Source organism: Hippocampus guttulatus, chromosome 14 (assembly GCF_054856545.1).
Source record: "Hippocampus guttulatus isolate MCC_2025c chromosome 14, RoL_Hgut_1.0, whole genome shotgun sequence".
NCBI lineage: Eukaryota > Metazoa > Chordata > Actinopteri > Syngnathiformes > Syngnathidae > Hippocampus > Hippocampus guttulatus.
The window spans coordinates 15900284-15918308 of NC_141274.1; the positions used below are offsets into that span (position 1 = coordinate 15900284).

At 44.8% G+C, this 18025-nt stretch overlaps 2 protein-coding genes and 1 pseudogene across 3 annotated transcripts; 2 read left to right on the forward strand and 1 right to left on the reverse strand.

The window, feature by feature from the left end:
• Positions 1-13922, forward strand: LOC147195345 (ras-related protein Rab-3A-like). 2 transcript variants are annotated; one of them, XR_015102767.1, is made up of 6 exons: positions 1-118; positions 2409-2633; positions 5820-5938; positions 7464-7588; positions 10885-12637; positions 12786-13922. XR_015102767.1 is itself a non-coding variant. In XM_086128474.1 (5 exons), the coding sequence occupies exons 2-5, from the start codon at positions 2409-2411 to the stop codon at positions 11073-11075; spliced, it is 660 nt and encodes a 219-aa protein (XP_085984600.1). In that variant the 5' UTR covers positions 1-118; the 3' UTR covers positions 11076-13922. The 2 variants fall into 2 exon arrangements, 1 of the variants encoding a protein (XP_085984600.1); XM_086128474.1 differs by having other exon boundaries at positions 10885-13922.
• LOC147195346 (general transcription factor II-I repeat domain-containing protein 2B-like) lies at positions 8675-10129 on the forward strand (annotated as a pseudogene).
• Positions 13923-14298: 376 nt separating the features above from the next.
• Positions 14299-16747, reverse strand: LOC147195347 (transcription factor JunD-like). The gene has a single exon (XM_086128473.1). It carries the CDS (start codon positions 16545-16547, stop codon positions 15609-15611), a length of 939 nt encoding a protein of 312 aa, XP_085984599.1. The 5' UTR covers positions 16548-16747; the 3' UTR covers positions 14299-15608.
• Positions 16748-18025: the final 1278 nt, after the last annotated feature.

Consider the following 18025-nt stretch of genomic DNA (forward strand, 5'->3'; position numbering starts at 1 on the left):
CCCACTTGGGCCCGGACCTGTCAATCAAGAGACGCACGCTCGACTGCAGGTGCGAAGCTGGGCAGGCTCCGGGCTGAAACGACTGCAGCGAAGCCGACAATAAAGCAAGCCTTTCACGGTAAACTACACGAACATATGTTCCCGTCTTACCCTGTCTGGACTTAGTGTATCACTGCTAGTTTGTGGAATGCCGACGTGTCTATTTCGACAGATTTTTGTAGCCGTAAATAAGCAAGCGTAACCTTCATTTGACATAGCCAAGGATGCTTAGCTAGCGCCTCCTCCCACTGAGATATAAATGGCAACAACGAACCTGTGTGTCACTTTATTATATCTCCTAGAGCGACGTGTCATATTTAAGTGGCTCTCACAATCCGTCTTGCCGTGTGTCGTTTGACAGAAAACGTCCCCCACCCCCGGTGGTAATTGGTTCGATCGTTTTACAGCCTGCTAACGTCGGATAATCTCCGATGTGAAAATGTCTCGAAAACTGTTTGAAATGTGTTCGGTCAGTTTTGTAGATGATTTTTGTTTTATTTCACCTCCATTTGGTTTGGGCTGTGACCCGGGTGGGATAAGGGGGTCTTAGTCAACCATATGGCCGTCCGCGTTTGGCTAGCCCAGCTGCCCAGCCTCCCTTTGGAGCTTGCTTGTTTCCAGTCAGCCGGTTGATCTGATGCTTAGCCTTGCTAAGCCCCAATACTTCCGTTTTGTCATCTTGCGGGGTTGTTCTTAGGATGGGTTCACTGTGCAGAGATGCTTTTAGCTGCTCTGCTAGGATGCATTTCCTCGTCGTGATGCCTCTTTATGGCGAATCAGTTTTGCTGTGCAACAGGACAGCGTGATCTCCAGTGAGTGAACCCTCGTCTATTCTCATCTTCAACCATTTACCTCGTCGTCATCCCCCATTTGTGGTTCGTTCAAGTATGTGGCACCCTGAAACTAGGGCCGAACAGCTGATTGAGTTTAATCCAACCTTGCAATGTAGTAGAATGGGATTTTATTATTACAAAGGCTGCAATTTGGAAAACCGTTTGATCCCTCTGTAGGGTTTTTATTTTATGTGCAGTATGTATATTTTATTTGGGCGGTCCAGTGGTTAGCGCGTCGACCTCACAGTGCAGAGGTCGTGGTTTCGGCCTCCCTGTGTGGAGTTCGCATGTTTTCCTGCAATGGTTTTCTCCGGGTACTCCGATTTCCTCCCACATTCCAAAAACATGCATGGCAGGCTGATTGACCACTCTAAATTGTCCCTAGGTGTGTGTGTGAGTGCGGATGTATGTTCGTCTCTGTGTGCCCTGCGATTGGCTGGCAACCAGTTCAGGGTGTCCCCCGCCTACTGCCCGAAGATGGCTGGGATAGGCTCCAGCACCCTTGTGAGGATAAATCGGTTCAGAAAATGGATGGACCGATGAATATTTTATTTATGATTTATTTACATTTATTATCGTGTCATGAAAAGGACACATCATAAGAAGTGCGCGCCACATATCATTGTTTCTGGAACATGAAAAGTTTAAATGATAACGCCACAGATTTGTTTGCATCGTTGTTGTTGTCGTTTGACTTACAACTTACTGACTTATGACTTTAAAAAGATACATGGGTATAGGACCTTGGAAAAATAAGGTGCACTGTTCGGTTGTGTTCACTTGGTGTGTGCGGTGGGCTGAAAATGCCACAAGGTGGTGTCCAGGCACGGGCTTGTAGAATGTAGTACAAGGGTCCTCTTGATATTCATGATGATTGACTTTTCGCAAATTCGCCTATTTGCAGCTGTATTTTGGATTCTATCGATCGTTAATCACTGACAATCATGCTAAATAAAGCTTACAGTGCATTTTAGATTCAACCCCAAATTTCCTACAGAAGGGGCAAGGGGAAAAAAACTCTTCGCCTACCCCTGCTCCACCTTTGAAAGCCAAACACATTGAGTCGTTGAGTCGATTTGAGTGTGGAATGTAAGAATGGGGACACCTTGCATGAGCGTTTTGTTGTTGAATAGTGCGAAAAAGCGACAAGCCTAATGACAGCCTTTTTGAAATAATTCCAAACGATATGTGGGTTGTTTGCCCCCAGACTGCACTGCCACAATGTGTTTCGCATTAGATCACTTCACTTCTGGCTGTCACAATTGCAAGTTTAAGTTGCAGCTCTCAACAAGGACTAACTTAGCTTCACCTTCTGTGGCCGACATCTGTTTTTAATTTTATTGAGATTGCCTCCCAAAAATTAAATGTAGTGATCCACCCTTTGTACATAAGCACGTGCTCTTTTCTCAGACAACTCCTTGCTCACAGATTAGTCTTCTTTTTTCTTTTTGGTGTGCGTGTGCGTGTGCGTGTGCGTGTGCGTGTGTGTGTGTGTGTGTGTGTGTGTGTGTGTGTGTTTTTTAATGCCCTGCATAGATGGCGTCTGCAAATGCCACCTACGGACAAAAGGAGTCCTCGGACCAGAACTTTGACTACATGTTTAAAATCCTCATCATCGGCAACAGCAGCGTGGGCAAGACGTCTTTCCTCTTCCGCTATGCAGATGACTCGTTCACGCCGGCCTTCGTCAGCACGGTGGGCATTGACTTCAAGGTCAAGACCATCTACAGGAACGACAAGAGGATAAAGCTGCAGATTTGGGTGAGACGGGTCCGAGTCTTTTCGCAATCCAGGGTTTTTCCCCTTTCTCAAATTGCGGCAGCGGTGGCACCATTGTGATCGTTGTGCTTCTGCGCCGGCTCCAAGCAGCGCTTTTTCACTCAATCATTTATTGCACAGGTGTCAAACTCAAGCACTGGTAGCCAGATCCGGCCCGCCACATCATTTTATGTGGCCCGCAAAAGCAAATCATGTCAAGTCAGCTTTATTGTCAAATATGCTTGATGTACAATATACAGCACAGATGAAATTTCTTTCCTCTCAATCACAGTGCAAACATGCAGTGCATTGAAAACACTAAAAATAAGGGCAGCGAAACTGAACTGCAGAAAAAGACATAAATACATAAACAAATAAAACAATAAATAGCAATCAACCGACAACCATGTGCATGTGTGTCAAATTGTATGATCCTTGCTAAAATGTGCACCAAAATGTCACACTCTCATGTGTAATAAATAAGAAATGAGATTTTGCAACAATTTAGCTATCCTGTTTACACTCACTTGAACAATAATTGAACAAACTATTATAGTTGACTGATTTCAAAACTAGTAATCTATTAATTTGTTGTGTACAAATAATAATGCGATGAGATGATTAAAAATGTTTGTGGTGTCAACTGTCATAGAACGGCCCTCCGAGGGTAAGACGTAACTCCGAAGTGGCCCGAGACAAAAATGAGTTTGACACACCTGATTTATTGTTTACGATAATCATTGAACATTGTGTTGAACCATTTGATTGAGGCCAGATCATTCATATTTTTCACCAAGTAAAATGTCTCGATGCACTGATGCGCTCGGTGTAGTCCAGTGCTGTGTTCCTTCTTAATGGTAGGAACACAACAAAGCGTTTTCTTTTTTTGTTTTTGTCTACAGCCATTAGTTTTACCCACAGAGACGACAGTAGAACATGACAGTAGACCCTCAGTGGACCAGAATAATATCAGAATCATCTTTATTGGCCAAGTATGTAGAACACACAAGGAATTTGTCTCCGGTAGAACACACTGCATTAGTATCAGCATAAACAAGGACATGACAAATAAGTATGGAAGGACATTTCGTAATGTAAGTGAACCGTTGTGCAGTGGTACCACCCAGTGACAACTTTGAGACAATGTGCAAAATATCAGCAGAGCTAAAGTTATCAGTGGTAGAATACAATACTATAATAGTTGTACAGTTGGTGCAGAAAATCATTGAACCTTTGTGAACAGTAGCAGTATTTGTAGTACAAGAAGTGTGCAATTGTGCAGATGTCCTTGATCGCTTTGAATTGTCTGGTGCAGTGGAGTATACATCAGTGACTGTTTAGGGAGTTAATGGTTTGAGGGAAGAAGCTGTTTAAGTGTCTGCTGGATTTGGTGCGCATGGATCGGTCGCGCCTGCGTGAGGGGAGTAGCTGGAAAAGGTGGTGGGCAGGGTCCGGGGGATCCAGTAGGATTTTCTGTGCCCTTGTCTTGATTCTTGCAGTGTGCAAGTCCTCAAGAGTGGCTAGGGGGTGCCAATGACTTTTCCCGCCGTCCTAACTGTCCGTTGAAGTCGGATTTTGTCCTTTTTTGTGACGGCCCCAAACCAAACCGTGATGGAAGAACACAGGATTGATTTGATGACTGCCGTGTAGAACTGTCGCAGCACCTCCTGTGGCAGGCCATGCTTCCTCAGCAGCCTCAGGAAGTACATCCTCTGCTGGGCCCTTTTCAGGATGAAGTTGGTGTGGTTTGACAGCTGGGTTTGTTGAGGTGCAATCGTTCGTGAAGAGCGAAGAGCAGTGGCGAGAGGACGCATCCCTGTGGGGCTCCAGTGCTAGTGGTGCGTGTTGATGATGTTGTTCTTCCCAGTCTCACCTGTTGTGTCCGTCCCGTCAGGAAGCTGAGGATCCACTGGCAGATCGTAAGGGACACACAGAGCTGGAGAGGTTTGGGGGTGAGGAGTTCCGGGATGATGGTGTTGAACGCAGAGCTGAAATCCACAAACAGGATCCTTGCATCGGTCCCTGTGCAGTCGAGGTGCCCGATGATGTAGTGCAAGCCGATGTTGACTGTGTCCTCCACAGACATCAGAGCGTCAGGCCTATAGTCGATTAGTTCCAATGTTGCTGGTTTCTTGGGAACTGGGATGATGGTAGACTGTTTGAAGCAGGATGGGACCTCACACAGCTCCAGGGATCTTTTGAAGATTTGTGTGAAGACTGGAGCCAGCTGGTCAGTGCAGACTTTCAGGCAGGAGGGGGACACTTTGTCGGGCCCCGCAGCTTTCTTGATCTTCTGCTGCTTGAAGAGCCGTCTCACGCCCTGTTCGTGGATCTGTAGGGGAGAGAATGAGGGTGGGGGCGTGGATAGAGTGGTTTCTGGTAGAGGTGGGTGTATGTGGGAAATGGGGGTGACCTTTTCAAATCGGCAAAAAAACATGTTTAGTTCACTGAACATTCGGCAAGCCTCTTCGCTGCCCATCTTCAAAACCCTCCTCAAAACTCACTTGTATTCTTTGGCATTTGACTCAGCATGACCTAGATTTGTTCTTGGTTTTACTGTTTGGTGCTTTCTACCGTCTTTATTACCAATTAGTTTTACTGTTTATTGTATATGTTAAATTGCTCCATGTACAGCACTTTGTATGCAGCGATGGCTGTTTGAAAGTGCTCTATAAATACTGTTGACTTGAGTTCGTCAGCCAGACCATTATTGTTCACTGTTTGGGGGATGGCATTCTATAGTTTGTGATTGCTTTCAGGCCATTCCACACAGATGCAGAGTCGTTAGCAGAGAACTGTTTTTGCGCCTCACATGCACAATATTGTTGAATCATGCAAAATCAATATTTATTTATTTATCATGTCTTTATGTAACATTTATTTGACCAGGTAAGGCAGTTGAAGACAGGTTTTCATGTGCAATGTTGACTTGGCTGCAGCTGGTAGGAAGAGTAAAACAAAACAAAACAAAAAAAGGATCCCCCCCCTCCCAAAAAAAGAAATAATGCGTACCAAAGTCAAACAAATTATGTATCAGATCACTCAATGGGAGAATCATTAGAATATTTGTGTTCTAAAAATATCCATTAGCTGCAGCCCCATACATAAGCTTTCAGTTTTCTGGATGTCAGATTTCGATTTTTCTATGGAGAGAAAACCGTGGCGTTTTACTCACGTATGTGGATGCAGGACACGGCCGGCCAGGAGCGCTACAGGACCATCACCACAGCCTATTACAGAGGAGCCATGGGCTTCATCCTCATGTATGACATTACCAACGAGGAGTCCTTTAACGCCGTGCAGGACTGGTGAGGGGACGCTTGTGCATCATGTGTGTTTTGACTGTTCTTGCTCAGCACCCCTTTCAGGTTGTTACTTTGCTCATCCCATACTCGATTGCTGGTGACAAGACCAATAAATGCCCTGACAGCGCCATGCAAACTACTGTGCAAAGATAATCATGGAACCAGTGAGTTGAATAGACTGGACTGGTTTTAAATTAACATTCAGAGACTTCTCAGACAAATAAGTTCAATATTTGTTTGAAACCTGTCTGGTTGCCTTGTTGACACTTCACTTACACATTGGAACATTAACCCCACCAGAACAAACAAATCTACCAAGCATAATCATGGTTCTGCTTTTAGGGTGACCCAAAAAGATGCGTACCCATGAAAATTTCAATTGTGAGTTTGATTAAAAAGCTATTTATTTCAAATTACAACCACACATTATTCAGTTTATGGAAGACCATTCACCAGAGTTTCAGCTATTTCTGTCAATTTTTAGTCAATTTATGGCTTTCCCAAGATGTGTCCTAGGGCTGCGTTCTATTGAGTCCCTCACTGCAGCAATGTTTTCTTCTGTCCTTGCACTCTTTTTCCTGCCTGAATAAGTTCCCCCTGTGGCTTTAGAACATAAGTTCACTACAGTCCCATGCTCTCTGAACTTCGTAACCCAACTAACAATCGTTGATTTTGGTGGAAAGTTGCGACAATGGAAACGTTTTCGAAACTGAATCTGTACACTCTGGTATGATTTTGTTGCAAAATAGATCTCCAGGGAGAATATCTTCTGCTGATTTGTCCAAGACATTTTTGGGGCAACTATAGCTAAAAACAATCATCCATAGGTTCACCTTTCACGTCCTGCAACAGAAAAGACATTCGTTAAAAAATGGATTTTTTAACGAATAAAATATGGGTACGCATCTTTTTGGGTCACCCTTTACTGCCGACTTTTTTAGTATGAGCCCTGATGAGCATTTTCAAAAGCTTGGAACCCCGTTGTCAAAAGTTAGTTGTTTCACGCCAAAATGACACCATTTGATGATGTACTTATTTAAAAAAAATAACAAAAAATAAAAATAAAACAGGAAAAAATCCCAAGCCCTAATGCCTCGGTATCCTTCCATCCATTTTCTGATCTGCTCAAGGGACCGGGGTGTGCTGGAGCCTATGCCGGCCGTCTTCGGTTAGGAGGCGGGGTACACTTTGAACTAGTCGCCAGCCAATCGCAGGGCACACATAGACGAACAACCATCCACGCTCACACTCATACCGAGGGACAATTTAGCATGCTCAATCAGCCTGTCACGCATGTATTTGGAATATGTGGGAGGAAACCGGAGTACCCGGAGAAAACCCACGCAAGCACAGGGTGAACATGCAAACTCGACACAGGGAGGCCAAAGCCAGAATCGAACCGTGCACCTCTGCATTATGAGGCAGACGCGCTAACCAGTCGAACACTGAGTCGCCCAATCCCTCAGTAATGCTTTGTATTCGTGCATGCTCAATTTAGTAAACGTTAGTTTGTTTGTACCCCCGACAGGTCCACTCAGATCAAGACCTACTCATGGGACAATGCTCAGGTGCTCCTTGTGGGGAACAAGGTTGATATGGAAGATGAGCGGGTGGTGGCCACAGAGAGGGGCCGGCACCTGTCAGAACAGCTTGGTAAGCGCAGGCGTCTGTTTACTTCATCCTGTTGAAGTTCAATCATTCTATTTTCACCGCACTTCTCTAGAAAGTCTCTTTTGAGATGCACAGACCAAGTTAAATTGGACCTTTGGCTACTGTATGCCTGACCCCAAACGCCCTTTTTGTATTAGTCCGCTGGAATGCAAACGTTTAGTGCTGCCATCAATGTATATATTCGTTAAGTATGTTTTTCAAGGCTTGGAAGTGGGTCTGCCCCATTTGTCGATGAAACTCTGGTTTGAAAACACATGTAAGGACCAACAGGTCCCTGTAGATGGCGACGTTGCATCACGTTGGATTCAAGAGCAGCATAGCTTTTGTGTCGGTAATGTAGAATCTTGGCTTGTCATTTTGATTACGAGGGGAAGAAATGGCAAGTTTCGGAACCTCACACTCGAAGGAGTATGTCTGTACTTACGTTGTGGCAATTTGGGTAACTCCGCCTTGAAAATGGCCTGCCGTGAATCAGTTAATATTTCAAACTCAGTTTACAACATGTAAGCCATAAGAAAATGGCTTACAATTTTATTTAAAAAATATAAACACGCACGCACGTACTGTACATGCAGCGAATACTTCTACTAACAACCCAGGTTAAGACTGCCTAAACATACAAAGGTATCATTCTCTCTGTTGAAAGACATCATTCATCTTACTTCTGAGACACAAATTACAACTCTCCTATGATGCAGGGCATTGGTGCCATCTTGGAGCATTTGTCAGCACACACACACACAAAACACCAGTTGGCGAATTCTTGTAGAGCAGGGGTAGGCAAACTACGGCCCGCGGGCCAGATCTGGCCCATTGGGCTTTTTAATCCGGCCCGCCGAAGATTGGTTCAGAATACAGTACAAGGTTTGATGTGAATTCTGCAATTTATTTCATTTTGACTTGCAATGACGGGCGTTCAACACCAGGTGGCGCTGTGACTTGATTTTGCAGTGCCCGTACCCCGAAAGAATGAGAGAGAGAGAGGGAGAGCGCACTCAAGAGAGCGAGCCATTTCCAATTCAGTAATCGCTCTACTTCTACTGGTTAGATCGCAAGCCATCTGCAGCAATGTCAAAGAAAAGAAAAGTTGACAGTGAGTGCCGGGTGTTTAAGAAGGAATGGATGCCTAAATACATTTTTACAGAAGTCCGATCTAAGGCTGTATGTCTTATATGCCAAGAAATTGTTGCGGTTTTAAAAGAATACAACACCAGCCGTCACTTTTCCACTAAGCATGCTAATTACGCCAGCAACCTTTCAACACAAGAACGTACAGCTACCGCTGACAGGTTGCTAGCAAGTTTGCAGGCTCAACAAAACATCTTTACTCGATCAACTTCCACCCAAGAAGCAAGCACGATGATAAGTTTTTTACTGGCATTCAAACTAGCAAGAGCCAGCAAGCCTTTCTCCAAAGGGGAGTTTCTTAAAGAGTGCATGTTAGAGACAGCAAGTATTTTATGTCCTGAGAGCAAGAACAAATTTGAAAAAATTTGCTTATCACGCAGGTCAATGACTCGCCGGATTGAAGTAATTGACAAACACTTAACGAGCAAGCTAAATAAAAAAGCGGAGAGATTTTCATTATATTCTTTGGCACTGGACGAAAGCAACGATGTTAAGGACACCGCTCAGATCTTAATTTTTATTAGAGGGATTAATGAGAATTTCGAGATTACGGAGGAGTTTTTGGATATGGAATCCCTGAAAGGAAAAACACGAGGAGAGGATTTATTTAACAGCGTGTCAGCGGTCATACAGAGGCACAAGTTACCTTGGAGAACGCTCACCAACGTTACCACAGACGGATCACTGAATCTGACGGGAAAAAATTATGGGGATGCTGAAGAGAATTCAGGACAGGGTGAAAGAGGACAACCCTGTGCAGGAGGTAATTTTCCTACACTGCATAATTCACCAGGAAGCACTGTGTAAATCCGTGCTGCAGCTTGACCACGTAGTGAAGCCTGTTGTGAAACTTGTCAATTTTATTCGAGCGAGGGGACTTCACCATCGTAAATGTATTCATTTCCTTGAAGAAGCTGACGCTGATCGCACGGACCTATTGTACCATTCTAATATCCGCTGGTTAAGTTGGGGAAAGTATGTCAACGTGTGTGGGAGCTCAAACGGGAGATTATTTCATTTTTAGAGCAATTTGAGAACGGTGACAAGTTTCCTGAGCTGAATGACACAGATTGGCTTTGTGATTTTTTTTTACCGTGGACCTACTGACACATGAACGAACTGAATATGAAGCTCCAAGGGAAAAAACTGTTTGTGCATGAAATGCAAGCAAACGTCAAAGCCTTCAAAAACAAGCTAATTTTATTTTCGAAGCAAATGTTAGCCAAGTCATTTGCTCATTTCCCCACACTGGCTATGTTAAAGGAGGCCCCACAACATGTGAAAAAATATAGAAAATCACTGGATGACCTGCATGAGGAATTCTGCCGTCGCTTTTGTGGTTTTGGAAAAATTGACAGGGCACTTCAGTGCCATAGGAGTTGCAGTTGGAACTGATAGATCTCCATTGTGACATGATGTTAAAGGACAAGTTCCACTCCCTGAAACTGGATGAGTTTTATGCTTCGTTAAGTGCAGCCAAATTTCCAAAGAAATTCCAGAAGATGGCACGGAGAATGCTGGTGTTGTTTGGCTCGACATATGTGTGTGAACAGACTTTTAGTGTGATGAACACCAACAAAGCACCCCACAGATCCCAGATGAGTGATGAACACCTCAGATCTGTTCTGAGAATTGCGACAACACTATTACAACCAGACTTTGATGCACTGGCTAAAATGGGTGAGCAACAACACTGCTCCCATTAAAAAGTATGTTAATACTTTAATGCTTTTGTTCTGTTTATGTTTAATATGTTAATAAATCTATCTTGTGCTGACCCGGCCCGTCTATCAAATTTTAAGTCAATGTGGCCCCTGAGCCAAAAGGTTTGCCCACCCCTGATGTAGAGGGAACTGCGTCAAGCACACTTTTCGGTCTCACCCCCCCCCCCCCCCCCCCGTTTAGCAGTGTTTGGGTTTGTTTGTTTTGTTGTTGTTGTTGTTGTTTGTTTGTTTTTTTTTGTCAAGCAAGTTACTGTGTAAAGTGTACTTGAAGGATCTTGGACTTTGTGGCAGCCTTTCACTTCCATTGACCAAGACGTCTTAAGGAGAGTTGACAAGATGCTCTGGTCATGGGGGTAGGGGGGTGGGGGGGGGGGGGGGTCGGAAAGTCTCATTGATGTCTCTCTACTGCCCTCTGTTGGACGACAGGTTTCGAGCACTTTGAAGCAAGCGCGAAAGACAACATCAACGTGAAGCAGACCTTTGAAAGGCTGGTGGACATCATCTGCGAGAGGATGTCCGAGACTCTGGACAACAACGACCCCGCTGTCACCGGAGCCAAGCAAGGCCCACAGCTCACCGAGCAGCCACAGAGGTCCCATCAGGACTGTGCTTGCTAAACACGTCTCTCTCTCTCGCTCTCACACACATACATATGCACTACATTTGCTGTCCGGGAACCCATTTACAGTCCCTTTTTTTTTCTCTCTCATATCTGTTCACCTGCCCGGAATGATTGCCCACTGACAGACACACGCAAGCAATGCTACTTCATCATAAAGAATCGATTGCCACAGATTTGCTCTTTTCAATCTATATCATCCGCACAGCATAATCCTAATTGAGTCAGGGGCCGAGTGCTATTCAACATGCAAACATTTCCATGTCCCCCTCCCTCCTCCCCAATATATGTAGATAATGTGTGCAAACTCGATACAAGAGCCAGCCCACATTGTTGTCTGTAATTTGTTCATGTCGGGTCCTGCAATTTACATTCAAATCTCAAATCCAAATGAATACAAAACAGTTGATTTGTTGTCGCCATACTCCTGTTAAGCAGGGGTTATTTCCCAGTTGACAGGTATTCATTGGTCCAAGTATAATTCTGAAGCTTGTATTTAAATGCCGATACATTGAATCCTGTTTATCAATGGCTAGTCAAATATAATCTAGGATTTCTGTTGAACCTTGCGAGCTTTTTAATTTAAAAAAGTGTGGGGGGGGGGGGACACTTCTTGTGATTCAAAGTGGACAGCAGCATCAGTTGTTTTTTTTTTTTGGTGCTACAGCCCCTTAGTGCTGACCTATTTAGTCTCCTAGAATTTTTTTAAAGACAGACTTTTTCGAACGTTTTAACACTACAGAAGTCACGGTAATAGGCATGGGCTGGTAACAGATTCTGATGGTCGAATAACCGTGAACACAAAAAAATTACAGGATTGTATTACTGCAATTGCAGCTCTGACATTTATCATTTAGAAATTTTTGGTAAATAAGGTTGGTTTGTTTTCAACATGGTCCGTGGGTACTTTGGTGAATGTAAAAAAAAACAACCAACAACTCAATGTGGTTACTTGTCAGAGCAGCGGGAGGGGTTGAGTCATTTTGCTTGCAGTACAACTCGGACAAAAAAAATATTTATATATAACATTAAAAAAAATACTACGCAGGGGTAGTTTTAGCCGTTTTGAAACTGTGACTTTTTTCAAACCACGGTTTCCCTTGAAATCTGGCACTGGCCCATGCTTAGAACATGGGAAGGGTCTGCTCCTCACATTAAATGATGGCAATTGGGCATCCATCCATCCATCCATTTTCCGAACCGCTTGATCCTCACTAGGGTCGCGGGGGGTGCTGGAGCCTATCCCAGCCATCTCCGGGCAGTAGGCGGGGGACACCCTGAATCAGTTGCCAGCCAATCGCAGGGCACACAGAGACGAACAACCATCCACGCCCACACTCACACCTAGGGACAATTTCGACTGCTCAATCAGCCTGACATGCATGTTTTTGGAATGTGGGAGGAAACCGGAGCACCCGGAGAAAACCCACGCATGCCCGGGGAGAACATGCAAACTCCACACAGGGAGGCCGGAGCTGGAATCGAACCCGGTACCCCTGCACTGTGAAGCCGACGTGCTAACCACTGGACTACCGGGCCGCCCGGCAATTGGGCATTCAGGTAAAATTTCCCTATGAAACAAAATGGTTCATCGACCGTTACATGTTAACTTCACTAAACTCAACTGCAACTGTAGAAGGTTTCACGACATTTTTGCACAAGTTGCAGTTCTACTCCAACTTTCTAATCCTCTCTGTGACTCTTCCAGTCTTTCAAGATGAGGAGCCGCAACTCTTCGAGGCTTCATCAGGAGCTTAAAACAAGAAACTAGAAAAGTCACAGAAAGGTGTAGAAGTAGACATTGTTGGAACTCTCCTGAACGCCCAATTTCGCTAACCTTTTATGTGGGTCATAGATATTTAGAAAGTCACTTGCTTTGCATTCCAAGATGCACACAAAAACCAGAATCGAGCTATTATACACCCAAATCATTTCAAATGGATTCTTTCCCGTGCGTTAGGCTCTATGTTGTTTGTATCGCTTGTTGACTTGGATCGTTATCGGTTGTGACATCTGGCCCACGTGTCAGGAGTTAAAGATTTTGTGCATTTGTTTTCTTCTTTCACGATGACAGCACCATCAGCTTCAACCAAGTCTTTATTTTGGCAAGGGAACACGATATCTTTTTTTTTTTTTAGCATGTTCATTGTTGAAATTTGAATGAAGTGGGTTTGCTCATGCGGGTTTACTGTACATGCGTTCACTGAAGTGCATGCAAGTATATATTTTGTATTATTTATAACTTTATTTTTACTGTGTTTCCAATCTGCATCTCCTTTCTAGTCCTCATCGCTTTTTTTAACATGTCGGTGTTTACAACCTCAAGAGGACAGTAAAACATTCCAGGCGTTTGGTGAGCATCTAATTTGTCTTTTCCAAAGCAGTTATGTAACTTTGAAAGAGATGCCAGTGTAATAGCAGACTGTTCTCAGAGCTACAAGAGGTCCCGTTTATCTCCGACCACACCCAAATATCAGCAACACAAGTCTGCCGATGGTTTTCACACATGTCTTAAATTGCAAGTGTGTGAGCAGTCTGCACCAACCTCCAAAGAGGAATCCAAATAAAAGTAGAGTTTGCTGGGCTGTGGCAAACCTGTCAGCAGCTCTTTCTAAAAGGCAGTAAACGGAATGCAATTGAAAATGAAATCCAAGTCACCCCCTTCTACCCCATTTATTTTGCTCTGGCTGTAAATATGCTTATGATTCAAGAACACCCTCCCTGTCATAAATTGTAAATAGCTGTTTTCTGCCCATCTGGTATTAGTTGTGTGAATTGTGCTGTAATTTTTGTGGTGCCAGATTTGCTCAATGGGGGATCAATAAATAAATGCTAGCAGCTGAAAGTTGTCGGAGAGCTACAATTACTCCCAAATGGTGGTACAGTACTGTACAGGAATTTAATCAATGTGTGCCATTGACGTGGCCTGTTTGTTCATCCGATGACCAACAGAGGGCGTCCTAATGCAATACATTAATCATTTTGTCAGTGCCAGTTTGGAACCTTCTTTGCTGGGTGAGGACTTTTTTTTCCTCCCCCCTCCCTCCACTACCCATTTTTATGAAGTCACCAGAGGGCCATTTTACATTTATGGGAACTGTCAACACGCATGTATCATTGTTTCAAGCGTATTTGGCCCATGGGCTGTAGGTTCCCCACCCTCATCTAGTGTTCGTCCACAGTAGGGACAGTGCAAGACAAGATCACGGTTAAATCGTAAGAAAATCTGATTTTTGTTTAATTTACAATGTAAGCGCAAACACTTTACTATAGTGAATGTAATGTCAAAGAGATGAGTGCATCGTACACAAATGGGGCTTCCCAATACATACACGTACATTCATGGAGGTTTGGTGCCTAAAGTCTTCTAAGCAGCCACCATGGAGACAAACACAATGGAATACAATGGTTTACTGGCAGGAAAATATGCAGTGTTCATTTTTGAAAAACAAAAGTAAATAAATGGTTTGGTAAATAAAAAAGACATTTGTTAGAGCAAGTGCTTGTAAACAAGTAAGGCAGTACATATGTACATTTGGATGGCAGCACTTAATGACACTTACATTTGGCTGTTGAGATTTTCCATCAATACTAGAGGTGTCAAACTCAAGGCCCGGGGGCCAGATACGGCCCGCCACATTTTATATGGCCCAATAAAGCAAATCATGTGTATCTACTTCATTTCTTCCTCAAATCTGTACCAGCGGAATTGCATATTGTTTGCACTTAATGTTGCCATCTCACGCTCAGGTGGTCACAGTGTACCTGACGCTTGCCTTCAGAGAACCACTTTATTTCCCAACATTCACTTTTTTAAATACAATGTGGTGTTATTTGACTTGATTGAAAACACGTACTAAATGTTTTGGGGAAGATGGAATAATAGAATTAATAATCCCAATTAACGTGGAAGACAAGTCAAACATTTTGTGCCTCCACAAGTCTAAATAATACTGCGTCTGTGGAATCGGAATTAAGAAAACTCATCCACCCGTTTTCAGTCTTCCAAGAAGGCTGACTTATTATGACGTACCGCCCCCTGTTGTCGACTGAAATTGACGTTTGTGCCCATGGGCTCGCACAGCAAACGTCACGTGACCAAAACGGGAAAAACAGGCAAGCCGTGGTGTTCACTATGTAAAATAAAGCCCCGCTGTAAATTGGACAATAGTTAAATTGTTTTAAAAACTAGTTATGCGATAAAGTGTAGCTTATAATGCGACGAGGTAATTTTACTTGTACTGCATATAGTTTCGTAACAGCCCTCTGAGGGGAAACCATAACTACTGTATAGGGTGGCCACGACAAAAATGAGTTTGACACCCTCAAGTATACACTTGTGTCACGTGTGTACACTCACGGTGCTGCATGGCAGTTTGCTACATGGCTGTTTTGTGCCAACAAGCCGCTTCCATTGGGGCCACTCAGCAGCAGGCTTGCGACCACACACCCTCTGCCAATGAACCTTTCAGTTCACTTACACGCTGCATTTACCAACTTTGCCTCCAAAGTCATTCAACGTGGCTGAAAATTAGTAAGCTTGGACCTGATTTGGTAAAAGTTGGCATCCGCTGCTGACGTGGTTCATAACCTTCTGCTTGAGCTGAGCCACCTGCTCCCGGAGCACGCTGGCCGTGGACGCCAGTTCGGTGTTCTGCGTCTTCAGGCTCTTCACCTTGTCCTCCAGCCGAGAGATCCTCTCCAGTTTCCTCTTGCGGCACTTGGAGGCAGCTATCCGGTTGCGCAGCTTTTTCCTCTCCGCCTTAATTCGCTCCTGGTTGTCCATGTCAATCGGGGAGAGAGGCGGGCTGTCCCCGAGGCTCTGCATGTCTGGAACCGTCTGCGGCTCGTCCTTCACGGTCCCACCAGCGGACTGGAGCCGGGACAGCGCCGCTGCGGTGGATTGCTGCTGCTGCGGGCTGAGGTGGGACGGAGGCGGCGGGAAAGGGATGGTGTCGGTGGAGTAATTGATCGTGGTGCCGCCCAGCGGGCTGGCGGCGTAGCCGTTCAGCGTGGTGTACACGGGGAAGTCCGACGTCTGGAGCGCGGACGAGCCCACCGCGTTGGCGGCTCCGAGGAGCTCCAGCCTGTCCACCGAGACGCAGCCCGCTTCGCTCAGCTGGTTCTGCTTGTGCAAATCCTCCAGAGCCTTGACGAAGCCTTCCGCGAACTCCTGCTCGTCGCTGGCCGACTTCGGGTAGAGGAACTGGGACGTCGGGTTGGCGGCGCCCACCAGCCCGTTGGACTGAATGATGAGACGCTCCAGGTCGGGGGAGGCCAGCTTGAGTAGTCCCAAATCCGGCGAGTTGAGCAGCACGTCGGCGTCGCGCAGCGGATTGGCCTTGGGCTCGGAGGTCTGCGTGTCCAGGTTGAGATTGATGTCCTTCTTCATCATGTTGGTGTGGGAAGAGGTGGTGCTGGGGCTCCTCGGAGATTTGAACACAGTGCCTGGGGATAGGCTCGTGTCCATTCTACGCCCTCACACGAGGGCGCGCACTCGCAGACTCCACTATCCAAAACATGGGGGAAAGCGGCGGATCTTTCCTGTAAACCACCACCCTCTTTCCTTGAAGGGTTTCAGACGCCGGGGCCCCTCCTGTAGTCGCTGTCTCTTCCTTGTGGCACGTCTGCTATGCACCGCTCGCTTTCTAGCCCTAAAAATTCCATTATGTCACCCCAGAGCGCACAGATTGGCCCAAAATGACGTCCGTTTCCGGTTATATTTGAATAAGGGGCCGGGCCGGCCTTTGTTGCCATGGAGACTCTAGGTAAACTCCAAACAGTGCAATGCATTGTGGTTTGATGTCATAGCATAAAAAAGCTCAGGGTTGCCAAAACCGAGCAGAGCAAGGGAGCGAGAGAGAGAGAGATTGCATGGGCGGGGAAGGTGTGAGAGGCGAGGGCTGGAGGAACCGCGAGCAACCATTAGAAAACCACCTAATACCAAGCAGATTTCGAGTGAAAGCTTTGCTGTCCACTAGCACACTTTTGTACGGTGGCATCTGCATCTTTTTAAATGTCAAAAGTCAGTCCATTTTATTTGGATGGCATTTTTCCCCCGGCTGTGGAAAAGTACTCAAACTTGTAAAAGAAGTAAGAATTCAGCTCCCATACTTGTCCCGAAATAAATGCGTTGTGAATTTGATACACCATCGAGAAATGTTGTTAACAGCCCTGCCAAATTCGAATGATCAAAAACATCAGCAAATATATAAAACGAGGCGTCAAAATTGTGGAGAAAAAAAAGACATTGTATCCCCTTTCAAATGCTGTGTTCAAATAATTTCACTACGAATTGGGAAAAAAATTGAACTGGATGCTACTTGATTTAGCATCTTTTTTACATGCATGTGTAAAACATCTGGTGGCTAGAATATGTGGTGGTCATGACTAAGATCTATACGCCAAGCCCTCAAATGTCTGAATAAACAGAATGAACGTTTCTTTGATTAAAATGTATTATTATTATTATTGTTTGAGACAACACACTCAAAAAAACGTCAATGGTGGTTTTAGACTGGCACGAGACACAAAGCGTTTGCCGCAATTCATTCTTGGAGCTGAGAACAACAAAAATTCTCTTCGGGAATATCTTGCTTCACCGAATGTGTTGCATCATCATTGTTAGTGCTCCGTCTTTTTTTTGGGGAGTGGGGGGGGGGGGGGTCATCATACACACACTGAAAAAAGTAACAAATCCATTTGACAAAATAAGGAGCAGAAACTCTTGATACATTTTCAAACAAAGGGAGTACAAGTAAAAAGTTGGAAAATATCAATAAATAATGAAAAGTACAGACGCCCCCCTCACCAAAAGAAGAAACAGTTGAAGTACAGGAACTATTTTGAATTTGTCACTTCCCATGACTGGGGCAGTGTGAGAGATGAAGGCTGGAGTAACCACATGCAACCATTTGACACATCATATTATCAAGCAGATTTCGATTT